The 23549-nt window shown below is 43.3% G+C and overlaps 1 protein-coding gene across 5 annotated transcripts in view; it reads right to left on the bottom strand.

The window, feature by feature from the left end:
* Positions 1 to 23549, bottom strand: part of SYT7 (synaptotagmin 7) — a 310992-nt gene that overhangs the window by 110230 nt on the left and 177213 nt on the right. For 4 of the 5 annotated variants that reach the window (XM_075281379.1, XM_075281380.1, XM_075281382.1 and 1 more), the window contains exon 3: positions 17727 to 17809. In XM_075281379.1, the coding sequence (XP_075137480.1) occupies positions 17727 to 17809 (83 nt within the window). Of the gene's footprint in view, positions 1 to 8089; positions 8640 to 17726; positions 17810 to 23549 lie in introns of those variants that run through there. The other variant, XM_075281383.1, reaches the window with a different exon arrangement.

Here is a 23549-nt window from a genome sequence, read left to right as displayed (position 1 = left end):
GAGGAAGGGAGTTAATGTCACATAGTGGCCTGTACGTGTAGGGAGAGACATGGAAAGGAGAAAGACGTTTGGTTGTTAATTATCGGATCCAGGTTCTCTGGAGGAGAGGAGGAGGCAAGAGTTTAATATAGTAAGGCTGAGCTGGCAGCACAGAGCCGATCCAGAGAGCTGAAAAAGAGGGAGGGAAAAAGAAAGCATTGATTATGTCACCCAGACTTGTCACCTCTTCCCACTCCTTTTGGTTTTCCCACTTTTACTTGTCATGAACCCAAATGAATTACCCTCCTCTGCACTCGAAACCGAAGACATAGGTGTTCGTAACGGGCTGTTAAAGGCCCCCCAACAGTAGAGGGCGCCGTGTACCCTTGGGCCACCTCTCCTCGGTCTACTCGAGAGGCTCTCGTTGGGCGCATTGTAGGTAAAGGATGATCACGGGCTCATTATAAAGTTGCAAGATCCTCGCTCGCCCTAACCTTTAAATGGATTTTCTCAGGCTCTATAAATAGAAGCTACTTTAATTACGGCCGGTCAGAAAAATGATTTGAGAAGCGGCTAGCGATTCGGCCTGCGTTCCGCATCAAATTGCCTGTTTAAATACAATGCTAAATCCTGTAATCTCAAGGATTGTCATTAGAAATCCCCTAACCCAGAGGGCTTAATAGAAAAGGCGAGCGTTACACAGTGATTTAACCCACCGAGAATAATGCCTTACAGGATGGCTCGGGCCTGATAGCATCTCGCCGTGCAGGCCTGCTTATATTTTTGTGTAATTTCTTAATCGGTTTCTCCTGTGCGGTTGTTTGTGGTGAGATACTTTGTGCGCCATTGATGGGGAAACAATGATGTCTGTGTTATTATACAGCGAGCAGACAATTAATCAACCTGGAGAAAGCAGGAGCGAGCGCCGGCAGATAACACCCTATCAGAGAAATATTTACTGCCGCCACCGGCTCGCTGACGTGGAGGTGTGCGCTGATCATTTCCAGTGAACTGAGGGCTATACGGGATACACGGTGCAGAATTGACTGGCAGTAGAACCTACAGGGCCAGAGCTTTGGGAATTACTTTGATTAATGTGGTTGCAACAGTGGCTTCGCCAATAATCGGGGGCAGGTCTACGCCGTGCGCAAGCAAAAAAATATAGAAATATTTATTCCGTTTATGGGGTAATGTACAGTATCTAAATAAAATCCTAAAATTAAAAAAAAAAATAAAAATAATGAAATTCTAATACCTAAAGTATTTTTGATTAGTAACTTTGGATTATGGTTAACCCACCCCCCAACCCTACTATATATGGGTGTCTCCAAGATTGTCCACTGTAGTGACTTGATTTGACTGGTCTGTATAAGGACTCGTGTACACAGTCATATTAAGTATTCATTTCTCATTGTCATATCACTGCTGAAAAATGTTCATTTCAGGGGCACTGGAGATCAGGAGGCACGTACATCAGGGGGCACATACATCAGGGGGAATGTACGTCACAGGACCCGTAGTACAGGGGGCTCGTACGTCAGGGGGGCTGTATATCAGGGGGCCTGTACGTCGGGGGGCACGCACATTAGGGGCCCATACATCAGAGGGACCAGTAGGTCAGGGGGCCTGTACGTCAGGGGGCCTGTACTACAGGGGGCTCGTACGTCAGGGAGCCTGTATATCAGGGGGCCTGTACATTAGGGGCCCATACATCAGAGGGACCAATAGGTCAGGGGGCCCATATGTCAGGGGGCTCTTATGTCAGCGTGGTTGTACATCAGGGGGCCTGTATGTCAGGGGCCATACGTCGGGGAGCCCATACTTCAGGGGGACCAGTATGTCAGGGGGCTCGTGTGAAGGGGCCCAGTAGGTCATCTTAACCACTGCTTTCTACTGTTAGATTGCGTGAAAATAGTGAAGCTAATGAACTTCAAGACTAACAATTACCAGTGGATTGTTAGGGAGATGTAAAGAAGCTCTCTGTGCTAAGATATTGGAAAAAAGGGATCCATAACTTGTACAGGGGCCCACAGCTGTCTGTATCTACCACTGCATAGAACCATCAGGCATCAGCCATAGAGGTACATGAACTATTCTGTGTATATATACTTCCACATTCAGCCAAAGGCATGCAATTCTGTATGAATCTAAAAGGATGCAATTCAAAGTATACAGTACAGAGTCTGCTGTGTACATGGGCCTTTAGGATATACTCCAATTGTTAAATATTGCATAATATTTAACAAATATAATATTATTATTATAATATGTATAATATTGCATATTGTAATAACCAGTCCAGTTCATGATTCTACTCTGTGCAGCGGTGGAGGATGCCATGATCTGTACACTATTCTACATTACATTGCAGAATCCTATGTACCGACTGGTTTTGGAATTAAAGATCAACTCTCCCCTATGTAAAATGTTATACCACCTCAATAGTGTCCACCATCACAGACTGAAATAGCGACAGTATGTGAACATCGATGTGGACATTGATCTGATATCCAGTTTTGACCCTTATGAATTACCAAAGCCCCCAGGCAGAAGTATTTCAATAGCAACGCCTAAGACCTGAAACCACGAGAGTCTAAATAAAGAAAAATGTAATTGCTCCTGTTTTGCCAGAGCTTAACGAAATTAGAAAAGTTATAATTAATGTGTGGCATTTCTAAAGCGGAGATATGTGGGCTGTTCATTCCCTTCTACCAGTGGCTCACTACATGTCGAATATGGATTTTATGTTATAGAAGTTTAAAGGGACTCTGTCACCGGAAAACTCAATATCAAACCAGTTACAGAATATAGAGGGGAGATTACACCGAGCACCATCATACCTGTAGATAGTCCAACAGTGGCACCATTTCCTTGATAAAGTCGTTATTTAGAAACGTGCAAGTGGTGCTCAAGTGCAAAGGGGTGTGTCAGTGCTTGAGCCCCGCCTCCATTACACTTGAGCCTCATATGCATATTTCTAAAAATGGCTTTCTTTGAGGAAATATTAGGCTATCCTGAGGCACGATGGTGCTCACCATTATGTCCTCTATGATGCATTATGGATGCACTGGAATAGACTTAAGCTATAGGTTGTGCCAGTCTTATGTCCAAGTGAGGAATCCCTGCCTTGCTTGAAACACTACCCTGGGATTCCAGCACACTTGGAATTCTTTCTCTAGCCCGGAGCAATTGGAGATATTAGTTTCATCACCCAAAATGCTAATAAGACGCTAGGTGGACCATCATACACTGGAGTCAGCGCCACACCTCCCATGAGGAGACCTGAAGCGACCGCTTCAGGCGGCGCTATTCCAGGGCCCCGGGGAGGGCAGCATTTTTGCTTACCTAAACCAGTCCAGGACAAGCTGTCCTGGACTGGCTTAGCGTCACCGTCACCGAGCGGTGGATTGGGGAGGCCTTGTGGACGCAGCGCTGCTCCAGCGGCCTTCCCTCACGCTCATGCAGAGTGTAGGTCCTCTCCCTGCCTACTCTCTGCCTGCTAACGCCACTCCGCCAAGCCCCCTTCGCTCCGCTCCGCCCCCTTCACTCCATCCCGCCCACTCCGCTCCGCCCCCTCCTACCGGGGGGGAGGGGGTGGCTTTCTGTCGTCCGCCTCGGGCGGCGAAAAAGGTAGGTTCACCCCTGACTGGAGTAGATAGCCTGAGACCACCCACCTGTGCGGACACAGAGTGGAAGCCACAAGGATCCCATTACATTCTATGGGGTTCATGTGGTTTCTTAGCTCACGGCTTTTTAATGCCTATAGGTTTCCATTCGGGGGGGCCCCCAACCGTACTCCCCATACGGAATACGGAGTGCTAATATGAACCGGGCCTTAAGCATGTTACATTAGTAAAATTCCAAAATTGGGCCAAATCTTGTTACCGTTCTCTTAGTTGTGTTTGTTCTACTGAATCCATAAGAAAAAAAAAATCTAATCTAGTCCTGTAGAACCTGCGAGAGCTTCTAGTAAAGCAATATACTCTCTGTACGAGTGGCGTGAGCGGTCGTGTTCTGCAAATTCTGCCGATATTAACTCTGGTCTGTCAGGAGTCGCCCACTTGTCAGGCCACAGGTGTCGTCTCTACAGTATTAAGAACAGATATCAGATCTTAGGATTTACGCCAAGGGATCTCAGCTGTTGTGAGCTGGACCTCTGCTCTGAGGAACCTGAATGTGCCCCACATCTTGTATCTGGAGATGATTAGATATGACTACAGTCCGGATCTGCTCCTTCTTCTCGACCCCGTCAGGATCACACTCGCTGAGGCTTTGAAGTCAATTGGTACTATAGAAAATTCAACCAGAAGTTCAAAGACTCCCTTTGGATTTTTTTTTCTTCCGTCCCATAATTAATCCGGCCATTTCTCTTGTGGGTTCTCGTTCTCCACGGGTCTTCCAAAGGCAGACGAAAATCCAGCTCAGCTCGAAAAGCTGTGTACCCGTGTCAAAGAGACCGTCCATGAGAAGGCTTTCCTGCGTTATACCACCCTATACTAAATACCTATTACTGAATAATTCTGTAGGGATATTTGATATAAGCCTATACAAATTCACTGCCAATTCCATTAACGGAAAAGAAAGATCAGTATTTACCCAAACCTTTCATAAAATATCTTTGCAGTCCAGCTGACAGCATTACACGGGGATGTGAATTTTTAACAAAAAAATAGGACACACAGTGGTGTCTGCAATGCCATCTTTGTCTGGTTGGGATGAATGGCTGGAACCTTGCAGTCATTGGAACCTCTTTTAACTATTGCCGCTATAGAAACATGCCCAAGTCGCCAGGATTCAATCATTCTATTAATGTTCTGTAGCGTGTGTGACACTGACTGATTCTTCTGCAGCTAATACAAGGATATTTCTTTTTGCATCAATCTGGTGTCGGTTCCCATAAGTAGAAAACCCAGCAAACCTGCATTTAACTCTATCGAGGCTGCACTTGGATACTATTCCGTAACCCTATGGGAACCTTACGAATACAAACTATGGGTGCAATATCTAGAATCCTAAGCAGAACTGGTCATGGATGGTGTTTCTCCGAAAATAAGACAGGGTCGTAGGTTAGGATAGGTTAGGGCTTATTTTCAGGGGAGGCCATGAACAACAATCCACTCACCAGACAACCTTACACCCAAAAGAATTTAGAGTCAGCAAGTGCTAATGGTGGATTGGCTCTCCTACATAGATCCGTGGCCCCTCTCTATTGCGTGTAGTAGATGGCTCCCCCTGGTAACCGGAGGCAGCCACAACGTAATCATGGCAAGGGGACTACCCGATCTCTGAGTGAGAATTAAGCACTACCGGTAGTCAATCCATATTGTTGTGGAGAACTCTCTCACTAGTGCCAATGTCAATGTGTGGCCTTCTTGGGGTTACAAATCTTTTCGGGTGTGTGCTTTCATTGATGAAGGGTCTACTATATCTGGTTTTTCTACTTTTTTACATGTATAGCTGTCTGGACACTTTTTTTTAATGAACTGAAGCTAGCGCTTATTATCGGAGAAAATCGTGATAGGTCTTAATTTTGGAGACACATGGTATTGCAAATGAGGTGAAAAATGCCTAAAACTAAACTCAACTAAATGTTAGCCCATAATATAGAAGAGCAGGAAATATTTCTGAGGGTCTAACTAGATGTGTAGCCATAAACTCCGGTCTGATCGAGACCCTTCTAACGTATCCCATGATCTTACTGGCCCTGGTAGTAGGTCAGTTTCCTGTAGACTAATATTTCCAAATCCTTTGTTATTTTTACTTAATATTTCTTCCCTTTAGTGGTTATGTAATGGGAACCTATCAGAACGGATATGCTATCCAATCTATCGGAAATCTTTCTGCCATTGGAAAATGGGTCTACCTAGACATTTGTGTAGACATAGCTCAGCAGGTGAATACCGTATATACTCGAGTATAAGCCGACCCGAATATAAGCCGAGGCCCCTAATTTTACCACAAAAAACTGGGAAAACTTATTGACTCAAGTATAAGCCGAGGGGGGAAAATTAGTAAAAAGTAGCAGCAGCTACTGGAGAATTTCAGAAATTAAAATGGTCGGAGTTTTTGGGTGCAGTAGTTGCTGGGGAAGGGGGGGGGGGTGTTTTGGTTGTCTGTCTGCCCCTTCCCTGAGCTTGAGGACTGTTTCTTTTTCCCCACTTGGAATTCAGCCTGGGGGATAGGGGATCTGCAGTGCTCCTATTAACCCCTTCCCGACGGAACAGGAGCACTGCAGATCCCCTATATTCAGTAGACCGGGCACTTTCACACACAGGGATACCTAATGTGTTTGTGTTTCACAGTAATTCTAGGGAAAGGAGGGATTTACAACTTTTAATTTTTTAAATTTTTTTAAAGCTTCTTTTTTTCACTATTTTATGGGAGATTCTATACATTGATATATATATTTTTTTTTTTGCTGACTCGAGTATAAGCCGAGGGGGGCTTTTTCAGCACAAAAACTGTGCTGAAAAATTCGGCTTATACTCGAGTATATACGGTATATAGTTTTATTGGAGTCGTATAACTTTTAATATACTGGTTAAAATTCTAGTTCCTTGTGGGCTTAGGAGTCTAGTGGGTGGTCTTACGCAGTCTTCCCAGTATGGACACAGAGACCTTCTACTGGAGGCCACCCAATGGACTTCTATGTATTAGGACAGCAGGGATTTTATAAAATGATATAGTTATACTTCACATAAACTTAGCTCAGGTTCACCTTTGTCTGAAGGACCATGAGGATGACTTAGAACCAAAAGAAATCCTCTAAATCCTTAGATAAGTGTATTGTGATTGATCATTAATCATAATCCAATACATCTGGCATGATAATGGACTATAATAGCACCTTCCCCATAACTGGTGTATTTTCTGAAGATCAAGCGCATGTCTTGTACGGGCTTCCATGTGTGTTCACGTTCTTAGAGTTATAAGCAGCTGTATTTCTGCAAGAGCGCACAGTACATAAGGTAACATCAATGGCTTTTTAAATGGATATGTATGTGAGTGTTTGTATAAATTACTTTATAAGAACTGAACATCAGGCAGAAAATCATTGCCGCCCTAGTAAAAGTTGACAATTTTCAATTAGACTTTAAGCAAGCTGTGTGTATGGATGTTGTGATTTCTCAGATACATCTGGCAGGGCATGGTGCCAGAATTCTCCCAATTCCCCAGGAAGCTGTCTCCGCTACCCATCCGTAGCCCAGAGGAAATGTCGAGAAATGTCGCGTTCATAACCCTCTCTTAGTCATGTCCTTGCGATACAGTAGATGTTACAATCTGTGTACAGGCAATAAAGGATCTGGTATTTTTATCAATGCACAATTCCGTTCCATTAACCTTGTATGTATTTATCCCAGTGATGTATTACAATCATTTACATGCTCAATATGGCTTCTCATAAGGGGTCTGGTATCAGAAGAATAGGGCCAGGCAAGGGGGTCACAAACGAAATGGAGATGTAGTGACGCCTGTGTATGATTCTCAGTATTGATCATATCATAAAGGAATAATGGCTTCCATGACCAGCTTCGTCCCCACAAAGCTGCAAACTGTGATTTAGGATCATAATGCAATGAGATAAAGGAAAACTGTTATATGATCTATGACCACAAATCCATTTCCTTGTAGGTATCCAGAATACATAACGGTGCCACAAATACAAGGACATTACCATAATGCTGTCCTATAACTATATCATAGGCTGCAGACCTCTTACTAGTAATACTAATTCTGCTTCTATTCAATCAGACTACTGGGAGCGAATGGTGTCACATAATCTATAAAGAGCAAATTACAGGTCCTGCAAGTCACAATCCCATACCGGCATTGACAGCTTGGTTGCAAGAAACCGATTACATGCAATCTACACATCTAAAAGTGTAGTGTGAAGCAAGAAAGATTACAGTCAAGGAAGATGAAGTAACGCCTCATATCTATTAGACAAGTAGAAGAGGGGAGACAAGCAACATCGATATAACTTCATCATGTGTACCAAAGAGTTAAACATACAAAACAGTTTCTAAAAAAAAAAAGAGAAAACAAAAATATTCAACCAACCCTCCAACCAACCAACCATTCAATCCAAAGAAGTTAGGTTCGCTATTACCTTGATATACTGGTGCTTAGAGCCATTATGGACAGAGTGATTCTCTCCGTGGCCCTGAGCTGTTGTGACTCTGTGATGCTCGTGTCGAAAAACGTACCCTCAGATTTGTAAGGAGAGGCTCACACATCACCCAGGAAGTCATTACCCCCTAATCACCATGTTTAACTCCTCTATGCAGCATTGTGTGGATGGCAGGGGTATACTATGATGCATGACTAAACTGGAGCATACATATTAACTCGTGAGTGGCCAAATCTCCCCGCCAGCTGCAGATGGAAGCCTCTTGCATGCAGCTGGTCAGGAATCTCAGGAGCAATTAATATTGATATTAAACAGTGCTGATCTGCTGTGTCTGAGGGCAGCCATTTGTACCCAAAATAGCCATATGTAATGATGCTCGTGGCAAAACAAATGCGTCACTGCACAGGAGAATAAATAAAATGTCTTGTGTCAGCGATAACATCGCACTCTATCTGTTGTGCGAATAAAAAATAATCGTGTTATACGAATTAACTCTCCGTGTCTCTGTATGCCGTAGCCCGGTGCTGGTTCGCTCGCAAGAGTATGGAGTCTAAGTAGCCACAGTGACACAATGAAGACACTATGGGGGGGGGGGGGGTTATTAAGACAGACATTCTGTACGTCACTTTCAATCAAGTCCTTGGCTGGCGTGAGACGCACCTGAATTATTAAGAGGCTCCGGTGTGCCAGAACTGAAATCTATGCCAGTCAGGTATTCCATACGTCAGCTTTCTGGAGTGAGTTATAGTAAATTTGTCAGTAGGAGGCATTCTGCCCCTGCCTTGGTCTTCACCCCACTTTTGTAAAACGTCATGAGTAGGGGTCAGAATGGGGTGCATCATTGACTGAAGAAAGGGTCCTGCGCCAAAGATTTAGAAGGGTTAGTAAATTATCCTCAGTGTATCACAGAATACTCAATGGATTGTTCTTTAGAGAGGACCTTTCATGTCCTTTGACGCTGACAGTCTTATATACCGCTGACTGAATTGAGTGCACTGACAAAACTCATAGCTATGGCCAAAAGGTTGGACTCACTTTTCAGAACCTGCACCCCACAGCCTGAACATTCCAACATTTTATTGTGGAGGCCAAAGAGGGGAATGAACACACTTGTTTGAGGACATTACTAGAGTTGAAGACACTGACTGATTCCAGGAAACATCACCAATCCTTGGCTCCAACCTAATGGTTACCAAGCTCAAGTCTCCATTCTGTGGAGTGTGAGTATTTGCGTTGCTCAACATTCTCTCCTGCAATACCATCAAGGCCATCCCAACCACCATCAGGCTCTGGGAGGACAGAGAGCGCCTTGTCAGAGGTGAACTAAAACATTAGTAGAGACAACTGCAGTCACCATGAGCCAACTGCGACCCACCACTACTCCCATTCTCTCTGCGCTCTGACCATTGGATTGCTGGAATATACATCACAATCCAGGACTATGGAGGTTAGTCTTTTAGGTCTGGTTAAAGATATTATGCTCACCAAATATGGGAGGAAGCTTCACTGACTTCTATTTTATGTCTCGAAGACTATACTGTTGAATTGGAATCCTAAGGTCCGATCCCTTTCCCAACCAGCTCAATTGATTGAATCTAATCTCCCTAACTATGAACCAACTTACACAGTCAGAGGTCCCCCAGACCACTTCATGCAAATATTGGACCCTTGGATCAATGCCATTTCCCCATTGTGGTCTTATATCTTTCTAGACAGAGAGAGGTGCAAATGTATTTGTATGTTATTGGCGCCATAGTCTTCTACCAACCCAGGGTATAACTGTGCCAACCCCATCTACTTGATACATATATTATTATATATTTCCTACTGCCAAATTGGTTATGTTGTCTGTGTACTGTTTTTACTGTTTTCCTTTTTTTTTAATACATTTTGGGTGCAAATTTCTTGTGTATTTTGCATTGCTATTTTGCTTTAAAAATGTAAAAAAATAATACTTTAAAAAACCCAAAAGAAATGACCTTTCATGAAAAGGTACTTAAGAGGGACAAAACCTCAAAGCTAATAAAAGTACATTGAAAATATGTAAATTTTTGGGTTTACCATCTATTTTTTCTCCAGCTGCAAAATAATTGTTTACTACTAGAGATGAGCGAGTAGTACTCAATCGAGTAGGTATTCGATCGAATACTACGGTATTCGAAATACTCGTACTCGATTGAGTACCACTCGCTATTTGAATGTAAAAATTCGATGCAGAACCAGCATTGATTGGCCGAATGCTATACAGTCGGTTCTTCTCCTGCTATGGTTCTTCTCCTACCTTTAGAAGTCTTCTCCGTGCAGCTTCCCCGCAGCATCTTTCGGCTCTGAATTCACTCTGCCAGGCATCAGGCCTGGACAGAGCCGACTGTGCATGTCTGCTTGTAGTGCGGGCATGTGCAGTTGGCTCTTCCCAGGCCCGATGCCTGGCAGAGTGAATTCAGAGCCGGAAGACGCCGCGGGGACGCTGCACGGAGAAGACTTCTCGGAGGATCCAGCCCGACCCTCACTCGTGGACTTGGTAAGTATAATTTGATCGAACGTTGCCTACCCCTGAAACGAGCATTTCCCCCCCATAAACTATAATAGGGTTCGATATTCGATTCAAGTAGTCGAATATTGAGGGGCTACTCGAAACGAATAATGAACCTCGGACATTTTACTGTTCGCTCATCTTTATTTACTACATTGACTATCTTTCCAATCTTATAAAATACTAAATATCTTATGGAAAATATCTTACTATTCATAGTAATTCCACCTATTATGCTCAATGGCATTCACGCCACTTGGTAACGCCATTGGGTCGTAGAATAGGGCGGATGTTTTTGGAGTTCTGCCTGCTCTCTGGCATCCCCTAGCAATTTTGTTTAACCTTATGTAGCCTCGGACATGATTTTTTTGGGGGGGTTATTACAGTTATAACAGATCTCGTTCACTTCTGTGTTCGCTTCCTTCCACATGCCATCCCTCGGAGCACGGTGCCAGTTTCAGCATGGTTACTCGGATGATTAGTCTTATATTTGTACACACTCCGATATGTCATTCTGTTCAGTCTATAAGCAGATTTTTTTTGGGGAAAATGACACACTGGCCTCCTTCTAAACATTCCCTATTAATAGGTGGTCATCATATGTGGCGGCAGATGGCGACTTTGTAAAAACACGATAGCTATGGTTCAAGCTTGGAAGCACAAAATGCAATTTTTGCGAGTTTCCGACACTGTATGTCCTATGTCTATGTGCTAAAGGCAGGAGTAATTCATACAACCACGCCATGGTCCTTGGCGTCCCTTTGGAGGCGAGGTGGTTAAGGTTTACTGCTGTGTGCACTGCTGTAGGTTGCAGATATAAATTAGGTGTTGAGGAGCCTTATTGTGGAGGACTCTTAGCATGAGACCCTTGATGACATGTGGACATTCAGAACAAAGTGACAGCTTGACCTTCACAAGGGACACAAAGGAAGGAGGATCGATGTGCTATAAGGCGGCTGCATGTCCTTTATCCACACGCCTGAAGAAATCATAGCCTAATTAATAACCCCCCACTCCAATTCCCACCCAGGCAGACTCTCACCTCTCCATATCTGATCCCAACTCTTGCTTTGACATAGAGGAACAAAAGAATCCTCTACTAAGAAGGTGGTGGAGAGCAGGGTGATAAGAGCGAGTGCTTCAGAAAAAGCAGCACGTGTCAGTAGGGAAATAAGGAACGCGAGCGTACAAAATGCTATCTCCTTGTCCCAGTGCTCGCATCTTCCAGGATGAGATGGTAGCACTCCCACCGCGCTGTCTAAGAACATGCAGTTTGTGGGTCAATGCAGGGATATGCGCATCTCAAGGTCATATCATCTCTCCGGAGGAGAAATGACAGGCAGGGACATACAAAATCCACTTAATACTAATATATTCTAGCTACGTCCAACACATCGAAACGATACAGGATAATGTTGCGTAAAGACCATAGTGAGTGGAATTCATAGTAGGTGAATGTCATCTAGGAAATCACTTACAGGCCCAGCAGGGACGACAGTACACTGTGATCTGAAAAACTATATGCCCCTACCTTTAACATTTCATCTATAATTCAATATTTGCTTCTAAATTGATATTTAAACAAAATATGATACTGAAAGGCTAGGATGGGCCCTCAATTGTAGATGGCCTAATTATACTCCAATGGACCCTGGGGGCGCCTACTTTATTCCTATTCTGCTTTCCTAAGGATAGGTGAACAATATTAGAAAGATAGGTCATCAGTAATAGATCTGTTAGGGTCCGATAACTGAAACCCTTGCAGATCAGCTGTTCGGGGACCTGGGCCCCTGGCAATGTCCCCATGACCGGCCCCTCACTGCTCACCTCCTATACGATTTGTAGAAGAAGATTTGATACTACATTGTGGTCTCATATTCTTAAGGTCCCGTGTGGGGTCCCAGCATGTAAACATTACAGGCCTTCAATATTACAAAGTTGATAACCCCTTTAGTAAAGGCCATCAATTCTAGATTGCTGGGAGTCCACCTGTTGGGACCTCCACAGATATAGTAAATTGGCAACCTCTCTTAACGATAGGCCAACAATTTTTATTAAAGATGGCTTGACCCTTTAGGGGGGTATCTCAGTTACTTGTTATTTATAACCCATCCTCAAGCTAGATCATCAATAATAGATCAGGAGGGATCTTTTTGCTTGAGAGCTGTTAGAAGGAGCTGTGGCACTTACGTGCGCACCGTGACCCCTTCACTGCTTATGTTGCATGCCATATATTTCATGTGATGTTGCTTTGTCCAATTCACTTCCATGGAATGATGCTTTAATTGTATTACATGGCCACCATAAAACAAACGGCATGTGATGTAAACAGTGAAGGGGTCACGGCACTTGTACATGTACCACAGCCATGAAACGGAAGATCAAGTGTTGGAGGTGTCGGAACCCTATTGATTTGTTATTGATGACTGCGATTGTTACCCCCTTATCAGGGGAGTCCAACACCTAACACTCCGATTAACCATCCCATGGATTATGGAACACTCATAGTGGCCATAATAAAGGTTTTGTAAGGGCTTTTCTTTCATCTCAGGGCATCTATCCAGAGTATTTATTTCTGACTAGTTTGTACATTGTTGGTATTATACAACATTATCTTCTTCCTACATTGTTCAATTGATTCAGTCACTACAATAGGACCACACAAGAACACGGCCCACTCCCGGAACAAAAAATACAACAGAATTTTATCCTTGAAATTTCAGATGTTAATAGGTAGACCTTGAAAATCTTTGTTTTCCAAGTCCATGGCCATAGTGTACTTATATTTAAGAGCTGTACGGGGTGATGTGGGGCAAGGTTTTGTAGTTTGCAGTAATAACTAATACAAAAGTTCACATTTGCATACAAATATTAACTCCGCATTCTGACAAAATTTTAAAATGATTTTTTTTAGGATATGTCATAGATTTCTGGTCAATGGGAAGGAGAGAGATAAGGCTATCCTGGGCAGCAAAGGGACAGCAAAGTTAGGAGAATCTTCCACACAGATGGGTCCATTCTTGACTTTCCTCTTGGCTCAATATATTCGGAGATATATGGCACCAGACAGCCAGTTGTTTAAAAAAAATTACAAGTGCCTACTTTTGGCCACGCAATGGTTACGTTGTGAGTTTCAGCCTAAATTTTTCTTGCATGATGAAATATGGTATTATTGAATTGGTTTGAGAAATCAAAAATTGGAGAACTTGAGCTAACATAAGCAAGAGAACATCCGTACATTTATACTATTGAATGGTGGGAGATCTGACCACCATAAAAGAAACAATGTGCTAGTGTTTTTGCTTTGTTTTTTCAAAATTGTAGATTCATGTTGAAGGCTATGAAAGCTATGAAGGAACACATATGAAATTAAATATAATTAAATAATACTCTTGACATCTTCTCAATCAGTTTAATCAGGTAGTCACTTGGAATGGTTCTCAGTTAACAAGTATGTCTTGTCAAGAGTTCATTGATGGATTCTCCTTCCTGTGTTTCGGCCATCCATTGTGCCAAGGTACATCGTTATTTCTACACAGTTTTTAGCCCTATTCAAGTAATTCTCTAATGTACATTTTGGTAAGAATCCCTCAACTAAACAAACAGTAACGACAATCCATCATTGCTTTAAGACATAATTGTCAGTTATCCTGGAACATTTCAAGAACTTTCAATGTATCCTCAAGTGCGGTGATGAAAACAATATGCTAAAACTGGACCTCATGAGGACTACCCCAGGAAAGTAGACTCAAGAGTTACCTATGCTGAAGAAGATAAGTTGTTTAGAGCTTCCAGCCTTAGAAACGGCAAATTATCAGCACCTTGGATTAGAGCCCAACTAAGCTCCTCATCGAGATCAAGTGCCGGGAACATCTCAACATCAAGTGTTCAGACTGGACTGCAACAATCAGGCCTTTATGGTTGAGTTACTGTGAAGAAGACACTACTAAGGACCAAGAAGAAGAAGAAGAAGGAGGAGGAGAGAATTGTTTGGGCCAAGAAACACAATTCAAAATTTGAGAGTCAAAATTTTAAATGTTTTGGTTCCAACTGCCATGAAAACGATTCCATGTGACTACCTCATGAACTGACGGAAAGAAACCAGAAAAAAGCCATAGAATGAAAACTTGTCACTTTAAGACAAGTAGGTCAACTGATGATCTTCTTTATGACAAACATCGAGTTATGTCCTCCCTTCCTCTAATCTTAGCTTGTACTCTAAATCTGCATTTCATGAATGGTTAACAGTCGAGATAACCAAAAACTACTGGATATATAAAATGCAAAATCTTACAATGACAATTAATCCATATATGAGAATTCTGCTGAAGGATGAAAAATATTGAATCTGCATATTACAGTCCAGTATAAGGGATTTCCATGATAAACCCTTCACTGCTCTTGTGAACTTTGGTTTGCACTGATACAGTTTAGGGAAATTGGTCTCTGAATTCTGCAGTGTCGATTATAAACTTGTTTCCGTATTTGGGGCATATTTAGCATGAACTGGTTTGTTTTAAGCCATATTGGCAATATTGGGGTATTTCTCGACTCTAGTTTTCTGGCATAGAGGTTTGATAATGTGGCCCGTTCTTACACCAAATGCGAAATGCATTCCCCATTCTGCATGGTTGTCCACTATGGGGGATAATACTGTGTGCAGGGCCAGTAAGGGACATAATACTGTGTGCAGGGGCCACTATTGGGGATGATACTGTGTGCAGGGGCCACTATGGGGCATAATACTGTGTGCAGGGGCCACTATGGGGCATAATACTGTGTGCAGGGGACACTATTGGGGATAATACTGTGTGCAGGGGCTGGTAAGGGACAACATACTGTGTGCAGGGGCCACTATTGGGGATGATACTGTGTGCAGGGGCCACTATGGGGCATAATACTGTGTGCAGGGGCCACTATGGGGCATAATACTGTGTGCAGGGGACACTATTGGGGATAATACTGTGTGCAGGGGCTGGTAAGGGACAACATACTGTGTGCAGGGGCCACTAAGGGACATAATACTGTGTGCAGGGGCCATTATTGGGGATGATACTGTGTGCAGGGGCCACTATGGGGCATAATACTGTGTGCAGGGGCTACTATGGGGATAATACTGTGTGCAGGGGACACTATTGGGGATGATACTGTGTGCAGGGGCTGGTAAGGGACAACATACTGTGTGCAGGGGCCACTAAGGGACGTAATAGAGTGTGGAGGAGGGGGCCGGTCGAGGTCTTTGACGTCAGTGTCGGTTGGGGGGGGCCCCCATGTCAAAAGTTCGCCATGGGGCCCCACCATTCCTAGTTACGCTACTGGACTAATGTATTGAGAGGCCAGAGCCGTTTGATAAATTAGTATGGCCTTGCACCTCTCAGACCCTTTATTAAGATTGTTGTATGAAACGCCAGTCTTAAGGGAGGACCTTTCATGTCCTTGGGCACATGCGGTTTTATATACTGCTATAAAGTCGACGGTGGACTTTCCCATTGTGTGCCCCCGGGGCTGGGGAAACCAGTGCAGTTACTAATATCTATTCACTGTCAGAATTGCGTTTCTGACAGTCTAGTTGGGAATAGTACTGGTGGGTGTAAAGAGTGTTTGACTTGTTATATCATTGATCTACACCAGAAAAAATCTGTGTTAAAAGACCTGTCGTAAAATAAGTGAGTAACTTGTAGACATCTCCACTAGGCTTAGCCACTAAGGATATAGCCGTATACACTAAGACCAACATGCAATTGAAAATCAGAACAGATTATCCCTTCATACTTATGACAACGTTGAGCTCCGATATTCTTCTCCATATGATTTATCTTCTAACACAACTCAGTACCGAGCTAAAGAATATTTCACTGGAACGGTGAAAACTCAACAACACATTTTTATGAGGGAAAGAACAGTGAGATAAATATCTCCCCTGTTCACAGTCATAACAATCCACTCTCTTACGCTGTAAAGAGCACAGAGCTGTGCCGTCAGATATATCATGAATCGGGAAGGTAGAGCCACGTTTTATAGGCCCCGCTACTAATTCCATAATCCTACTTTTAACAACAAAGTCGACTTTCCGAGACGGGAGAAACAAAAGGTCCCAACGCCTTGGAAGGATGAAGCAGATGGAGGCAAATTGACTTTTCTCCCAGAATAATATTATAGTGATTTTTAATACACAGCAAAACCTATTATGTGCAAATATAAACATCCATATGTGTATAGAAGGGAAAAGTGGCGTAAGCCAAGATTAGACAAAAGCTGATTAAATACTTTGTACTGTACTCCGCGCCGAGATAGATAACAAGAATATTGTTGTCATGTTCGCGGGAGGAGAAACAAAAGCTCTCAATGGAAAGTGCTGAGACAAAAACTCTTATTCGGTGATTGATTTTTTTTTTCCGTAAGTTTCCACTCCATTGGTGAAAGAACGAAAAACCTGAAGGAGAAAAATGCAAGAGCGCGAAACGAAGAGAATTCTAAGGTCTACAGAAAAACGTGATTCCGGGCTATCTTCTTTCTGCGAGATTTAACAAAGTTATATTAAAATTGGTCTGGGCTTTCCCAGGGCGCACAACCACTTTGATCATGGGAGTCTTCTCGAATAGGATGGGTCCATGGTGGTAGGTGAAAGTGTCGGAGGAAGGAAATGCATGTACCTATATGATAATGACTCATCTGGAAAACCTGTTGGGGTGTAATGTAGAGGATGCAGAAATTGGTGCTAGAATTTTCCTAAAAGCTAGGGTTCAGGTGGATGGAAATTGTGAATTTCACGCCTCTCCTGTGGTCAGACATAATGATAACGGCCCCAAACGGCAGCACATTCATTGTCCGGTGTGCGGTGTGTTCTGATACATCTCAGAAATATACTGTCTAGGATAATATTTGCTGAGATTGCCACGGTGTGATATGGACTGGGGAAGGGGTTGTTTTACCACAAGAGGGAAAGACATGTAAGGTTCGTTCCACGGTCTATGACTGGTCATGCTTAAGGTCATTCAGGAAGGCCAGCTGGTTTATTTTTAGGTTCTTTCATAGATTTTAAGGCACTGCTATAAAAATTCTTCCGAACAGAAGTATACTTACTTTAAAGCTTTCTTCTCATTGCGGATTCCGCGGCTGGAGTCAGGAGTTCCTACTGTGTCCAGTGAATTTTTGTAGCGCTTCCCCTAGAAAAATGGAAAGGACATCTTTTAATAATAAGTATTTTTGTAGTGGCTTCAAATAAAGACTATTTTCCTTTTTCAGAGCTAAGAATTGTTGATTTTCACCAGTCATGTATGCCTCAAGGTCATTCAAAGTCTTATGATTGCTTACATCCATGACGGATCCACTAAACTCCTGAGGTCCCACCATGTGCCACCATTGAGGTACCTGTGTATAGGCTATAGAATACAACTAAACATATACAAGGTAAAGCTGGGACTGAGAAAATAGACCAATCTGTGATTTTTTTTTGTGTGTGTGACCAAAATAGATCATGCAGTAGGATCTGTATATTTTACAGAACTCAAAGTTGTTGGGAGTAAGGCCGGAGCCTCCGCAACGCTGTGTGGAGGTTGCCGGGCCTCTTCTCTCTGCCCTCCCAAATTCCCTGCTTCTGGGTCTTGGGAGGCAGGCGGGAACCTTCGCAGCGATGTCTTCTCCTGAGCCGGACAGGGGACTTCCGTTTTTTTGAGGCCTAGCGGCGGGCTGGAGCCTACTTGAGGATGGCTCTGGCTTCGGACCACTGCTGTCTATTCATTGTACCTCCTAGTTCCAGATAGTAAGCGTTTCTCCTGTTATCTGATTGTCTGTGTTTCTGACCGCTTTCCTTGACCTCTGACTCTGCTTTTTGCCTCCTGTGCTCCTGTTTATGACCCCGGCTTTCTTTTAGACCTCTGCTTCCTGAACCCATTTTTGTACTGCTCTGCCTCTCCTGTTATCGACTCAGCCTGTCTGACCTTCTCTTTGGATTTCCTACTGTACCGTGCTGCCCTCTTGTTGACGACTTGGACTGAACGACTACGCTTTGACTCCCTGCTGACCACCCGCCGCTGCCTTCTGGTTCCTTGGACCTACATTTCACCCTGAAGATCTGTTGGTAAGAGTTCCCAGTTTGTGGTTCTGCTGTGATTTGTGGTGCGCTGTGTGTCTGGAGTTTCCCGACTCGTACCAGCAGTGCCGCCAAGTCCATCCCCACCATCTGGGGCTCTGGTGAACACCACTGTGGGGTTGGAGTTGGTGCGGCCCGGGGATGTTGGACACATGGCGCTGTATTAACCATTTTGATCAGTGTATCTAGTATTGGTTCTCACTATTAGCTCAGATCTACATCTGCTATCCTAACAGAAGTAAGAGCAAATTTGTCCTAGAATGGTCTGTAATAACATCCTATTACAACTGTTAGGGGTCTTCTTCTAACAACCTACCCAGTTGTGAGGGTCCCCCAACCATGAACAATCCACCCAACAATGAACAATTCACCCAACCCTGAACAATCCTCCCAACCATGAACAATCCTCCCAACCATGAACAATCCTCCCAACCATGAACAATCCTCCCAACCATGAACAATCCTCCCAACCATGAACAATCCACCCAACCATGACCAATGTGTCCAGGGCGTCTAGAGTTCCTCTATGACTGTACACCTTCATACAATCTTACTTAACCCATCTCCCACAACGTACATTTTCTTCAGAAAATCCCATTCCATCAGGCCAAATGCCATATCCTCCGCATTATATATGTCCTCCTATTTCAAAAGGATTGTGAAATTGAACTACAAGCAAAGAAATTATTTCTGTAACATATTCCACTATGAACTATATTACCCTCTCGAGAAAGATGACATTGCTGCTGTGAAATAATAGCTAACAATAGTCATCAAGTCTCCATAGCAGAGACATCAGTCAAAATTACAGTATGTACTGAACTTGCATTACCCCCCACCCTCCTCTAGTGCTTTTATCCACATGTCACTGCTGCAGAAGCTCGAAAATGGAAGGCGATAGCTGACATATTTGTCACACATAAACCTAGGATTGATTCAGGTCATAAAGGAGTGTCCCTAACCCCGGTCTTATAGTCGCTCAGATGGAGAGATCAAGCATGTATGGTTATGTCCATGTGCGGCCATCTCTTCATTCTGCGGGGCCATGAGATGTGGTGTAAGGTGGTGTGGACCCACACATTGAACTTTTGGCATTTCAACCTATCAGACTGGAAGAGATACGCCAAGACATGTTCATATAGTAGTAGCATAGATGTGGGATTAAAGGGGCTCTATCAGCAAAATCATGCTGATAGAGCTCCACATATGTGTGAAGTAGAGATGAGCGAACAGTGTTCTATCGAACTCATGTTCGATCAGATATTAGGCTGTTCGGCATGTTCGAATCGAATCGAACACCGCGTGGTAAAGTGCGCCATTACTCGATTCCCCTCCCACCTTCCCTGGCGCCTTTTTTGCTCCAATAACAGCGCAGGGGAGGTGGGACAGGAACTACGACACCGGTGACGTTGAAAAAAGTAGGCAAAACCCATTGGCTGCCGAAAACATGTGACCTCTAATTTAAAAGAACAGCGACGCCCAGCTTCGCGTCATTCTGAGCTTGCAATTCACCGAGGACGGAGGTTTCCGTCCAGTTAGCTAGGGCTTAGATTCTGGGTAGGCAGGGACAGGCTAGGATAGGAAGGAGAAGACAACCAACAGCTCTTATAAGAGCTAAATTCCAGGGAGAAGCTTGTCAGTGTAACGTGGCACTGACGGGCTCAATCGCCGCAACCCAGCTTTCCCAGGATCCTGAATGGAATACACTGTCAGTGTATTCCCGTATACCCGATATATACCCCCGATACCCGTTCCAACGGTGTGCCCCCCCACCTTCACCCCAGAAATACCCTGCAAGTCCCCTAGCAATAGAATTGGGGCTATATACACCCACTATTTTTGCTACTGCCATATAGTGCCATTGTCTGACTGGGAATTCAAAGAATATATTGGGCTTACATATAACTTCAATTCCAGGGAGAAGCTTGTCAGTGTAACGTGGCACTGACGGGCTCAATCGCCGCAACCCAGCTTTCCAAGGATCCTGAATGGAACACACTGACAGTGTATTCCCGTATACCCCATATATACACCCCAAATCCCCGTTCCAACGGTGTGCCCCCCCACCTTCACCTCAGAAATACCCTGCAAGTCCCCTAGCAATAGAATTGGGGCTATATACACCCACAATTTTTGCTACTGGTATATAGTGCCATTGTCTGACTGGGAATTCAAAGAATATATTGGGGTTATGTGCACCCACAATTTTTACTACTGGTATACAGTGCCATTGTCTGACTGGGAATTCAAAGAATATATGGGGGTTACGTGCACCCACAATTTTTGCTACTGCTATACAGTGCCATTGTCTGACTGGGAATTCAAAGATTATATTGGGGTTATGTGCACCCACAATTTTTGCTACTGCTATATAGTGCCAGTTTCTGACTGGTAATTCAAAGAATATATTGGGGTTACGTGCACCCACAATTTTTGCTACTGGTATATAGTGCCATTGTCTGACTGGGAATTCAAAGAATATATGGGGGTTACGTGCACCCACAATTTTTGCTACTGCTATACAGTGCCATTGTCTCACTGGGAATTCAAAGAATATATTGGGGTTATGTGCACCCACAATTTTTACTACTGGTATACAGTGCCATTGTCTGACTAGGAATTCAAAGAATATATTGGGGTTATGTGCACCCACAATTTTTACTACTGGTATACAGTGCCATTGTCTGACTGGGAATTCAAAGAATATATTGGGGTTATGTGCACCCACAATTTTTGCTACTGCTATACAGTGCCATTGTCTCACTGGGAATTCAAAGAATATATTGGGGTTATGTGCACCCACAATTTTTACTACTGGTATACAGTGCCATTGTCTGACTGGGAATTCAAAGAATATATGGGGGTTACGTGCACCCACAATTTTTGCTACTGCTATACAGTGCCATTGTCTCACTGGGAATTCAAAGAATATATTGGGGTTATGTGCACCCACAATTTTTACTACTGGTATACAGTGCCATTGTCTGACTGGGAATTCAAAGAATATATGGGGGTTATGTGCACCCACAATTTTTGCTACTGGTATATAGTGCCATTGTCTCACTGGGAATTCAAAGAATATATGGGGGTTATGTGCACCCACAATTTTTACTACTGGTATACAGTGCCATTGTCTGACTGGGAATTCAAAGAATATATGGGGGTTACGTGCACCCACAATTTTTGCTACTGCTATACAGTGCCATTGTCTCACTGGGAATTCAAAGAATATATTGGGGTTATGTGCACCCACAATTTTTACTACTGGTATATAGTGCCATTGTCTGACTGGGAATTCAAAGAATATATGGGGGTTACTTGCACCCACAATTATTGCTACTGCTATACAGTGCCATTGTCTCACTGGGAATTCAAAGAATATATTGGGGTTATGTGCACCCACAATTTTTACTACTGGTATACAGTGCCATTGTCTGACTGGGAATTCAAAGAATATATGGGGGTTACGTGCACCCACAATTTTTGCTACTGCTATACAGTGCCATTGTCTCACTGGGAATTCAAAGATTATATTGGGGTTATGTGCACCCACAATTTTTGCTACTGCTATACAGTGCCATTGTCTGACTGGGAATTCAAAGAATATATGGGGGTTACGTGCACCCACAATTTTTGCTACTGCTATACAGTGCCATTGTCTCACTGGGAATTCAAAGAATATATTGGGGTTATGTGCACCCACAATTTTTACTACTGATATATAGTGCCATTGTCTGACTGGGAATTCAAAGAATATATGGGGGTTACGTGCACCCACAATTATTGCTACTGCTATACAGTGCCATTGTCTCACTGGGAATTCAAAGAATATATTGGGGTTATGTGCACCCACAATTTTTACTACTGGTATACAGTGCCATTGTCTGACTGGGAATTCAAAGAATATATGGGGGTTACGTGCACCCACAATTTTTGCTACTGCTATACAGTGCCATTGTCTCACTGGGAATTCAAAGATTATATTGGGGTTATGTGCACCCACAATTTTTGCTACTGCTATATAGTGCCAGTTTCTGACTGGGAATTCAAAGAATATATTGGGGTTACGTGCACCCACAATTTTTGCTACTGGTATATAGTGCCATTGTCTGACTGGGAATTCAAAGAATATATGGGGGTTACGTGCACCCACAATTTTTGCTACTGCTATACAGTGCCATTGTCTCACTGGGAATTCAAAGATTATATTGGGGTTATGTGCACCCACAATTTTTGCTACTGCTATACAGTGCCATTGTCTGACTGGGAATTCAAAGAATATATGGGGGTTACGTGCACCCACAATTTTTGCTACTGCTATACAGTGCCATTGTCTCACTGGGAATTCAAAGAATATATTGGGGTTACAAATACCCTCATTTCTTGCTACTGCCATATAGTGCCAGTTTCTGACTGGTAATTCAAAGAATATATTGGGGTTATGTGCACCCACAATTTTTGCTACTGGTAGATAGTGCCATTGTCTCACTGGGAATTCCACAAATAATTTGGGGATTCATTCACCCTACATCTCAGGCTCTTGCCATATTCACCCAGGTTGTCAGTGCTGCACCAGCTCGTTCCCAGACAGCTCGGCCCGAAAAACACGTTACCTATATAGGGGATTTGGACAATGAAGACATGTTCTAAATCTAATGTCTGCACCTTCTCCAGAATTAAAATAAAGGCAGCGTTTAACTTTCAAATAGCACTGCACAAAGGAAGAGCTTATCAGCTTGTCTCATGACATGCTACTGAAAAGTGTCATTTGTGTATCTTAATGTAAATATAGTTGTATAAGCTTTTTGGGTTTT

Source organism: Leptodactylus fuscus, chromosome 7 (assembly GCF_031893055.1).
Source record: "Leptodactylus fuscus isolate aLepFus1 chromosome 7, aLepFus1.hap2, whole genome shotgun sequence".
NCBI classification, from domain to species: Eukaryota; Metazoa; Chordata; class Amphibia; order Anura; family Leptodactylidae; genus Leptodactylus; species Leptodactylus fuscus.
Note: the sequence above shows the minus strand (reverse complement) of the source record. Positions and strands in the feature narration are given on the sequence as shown.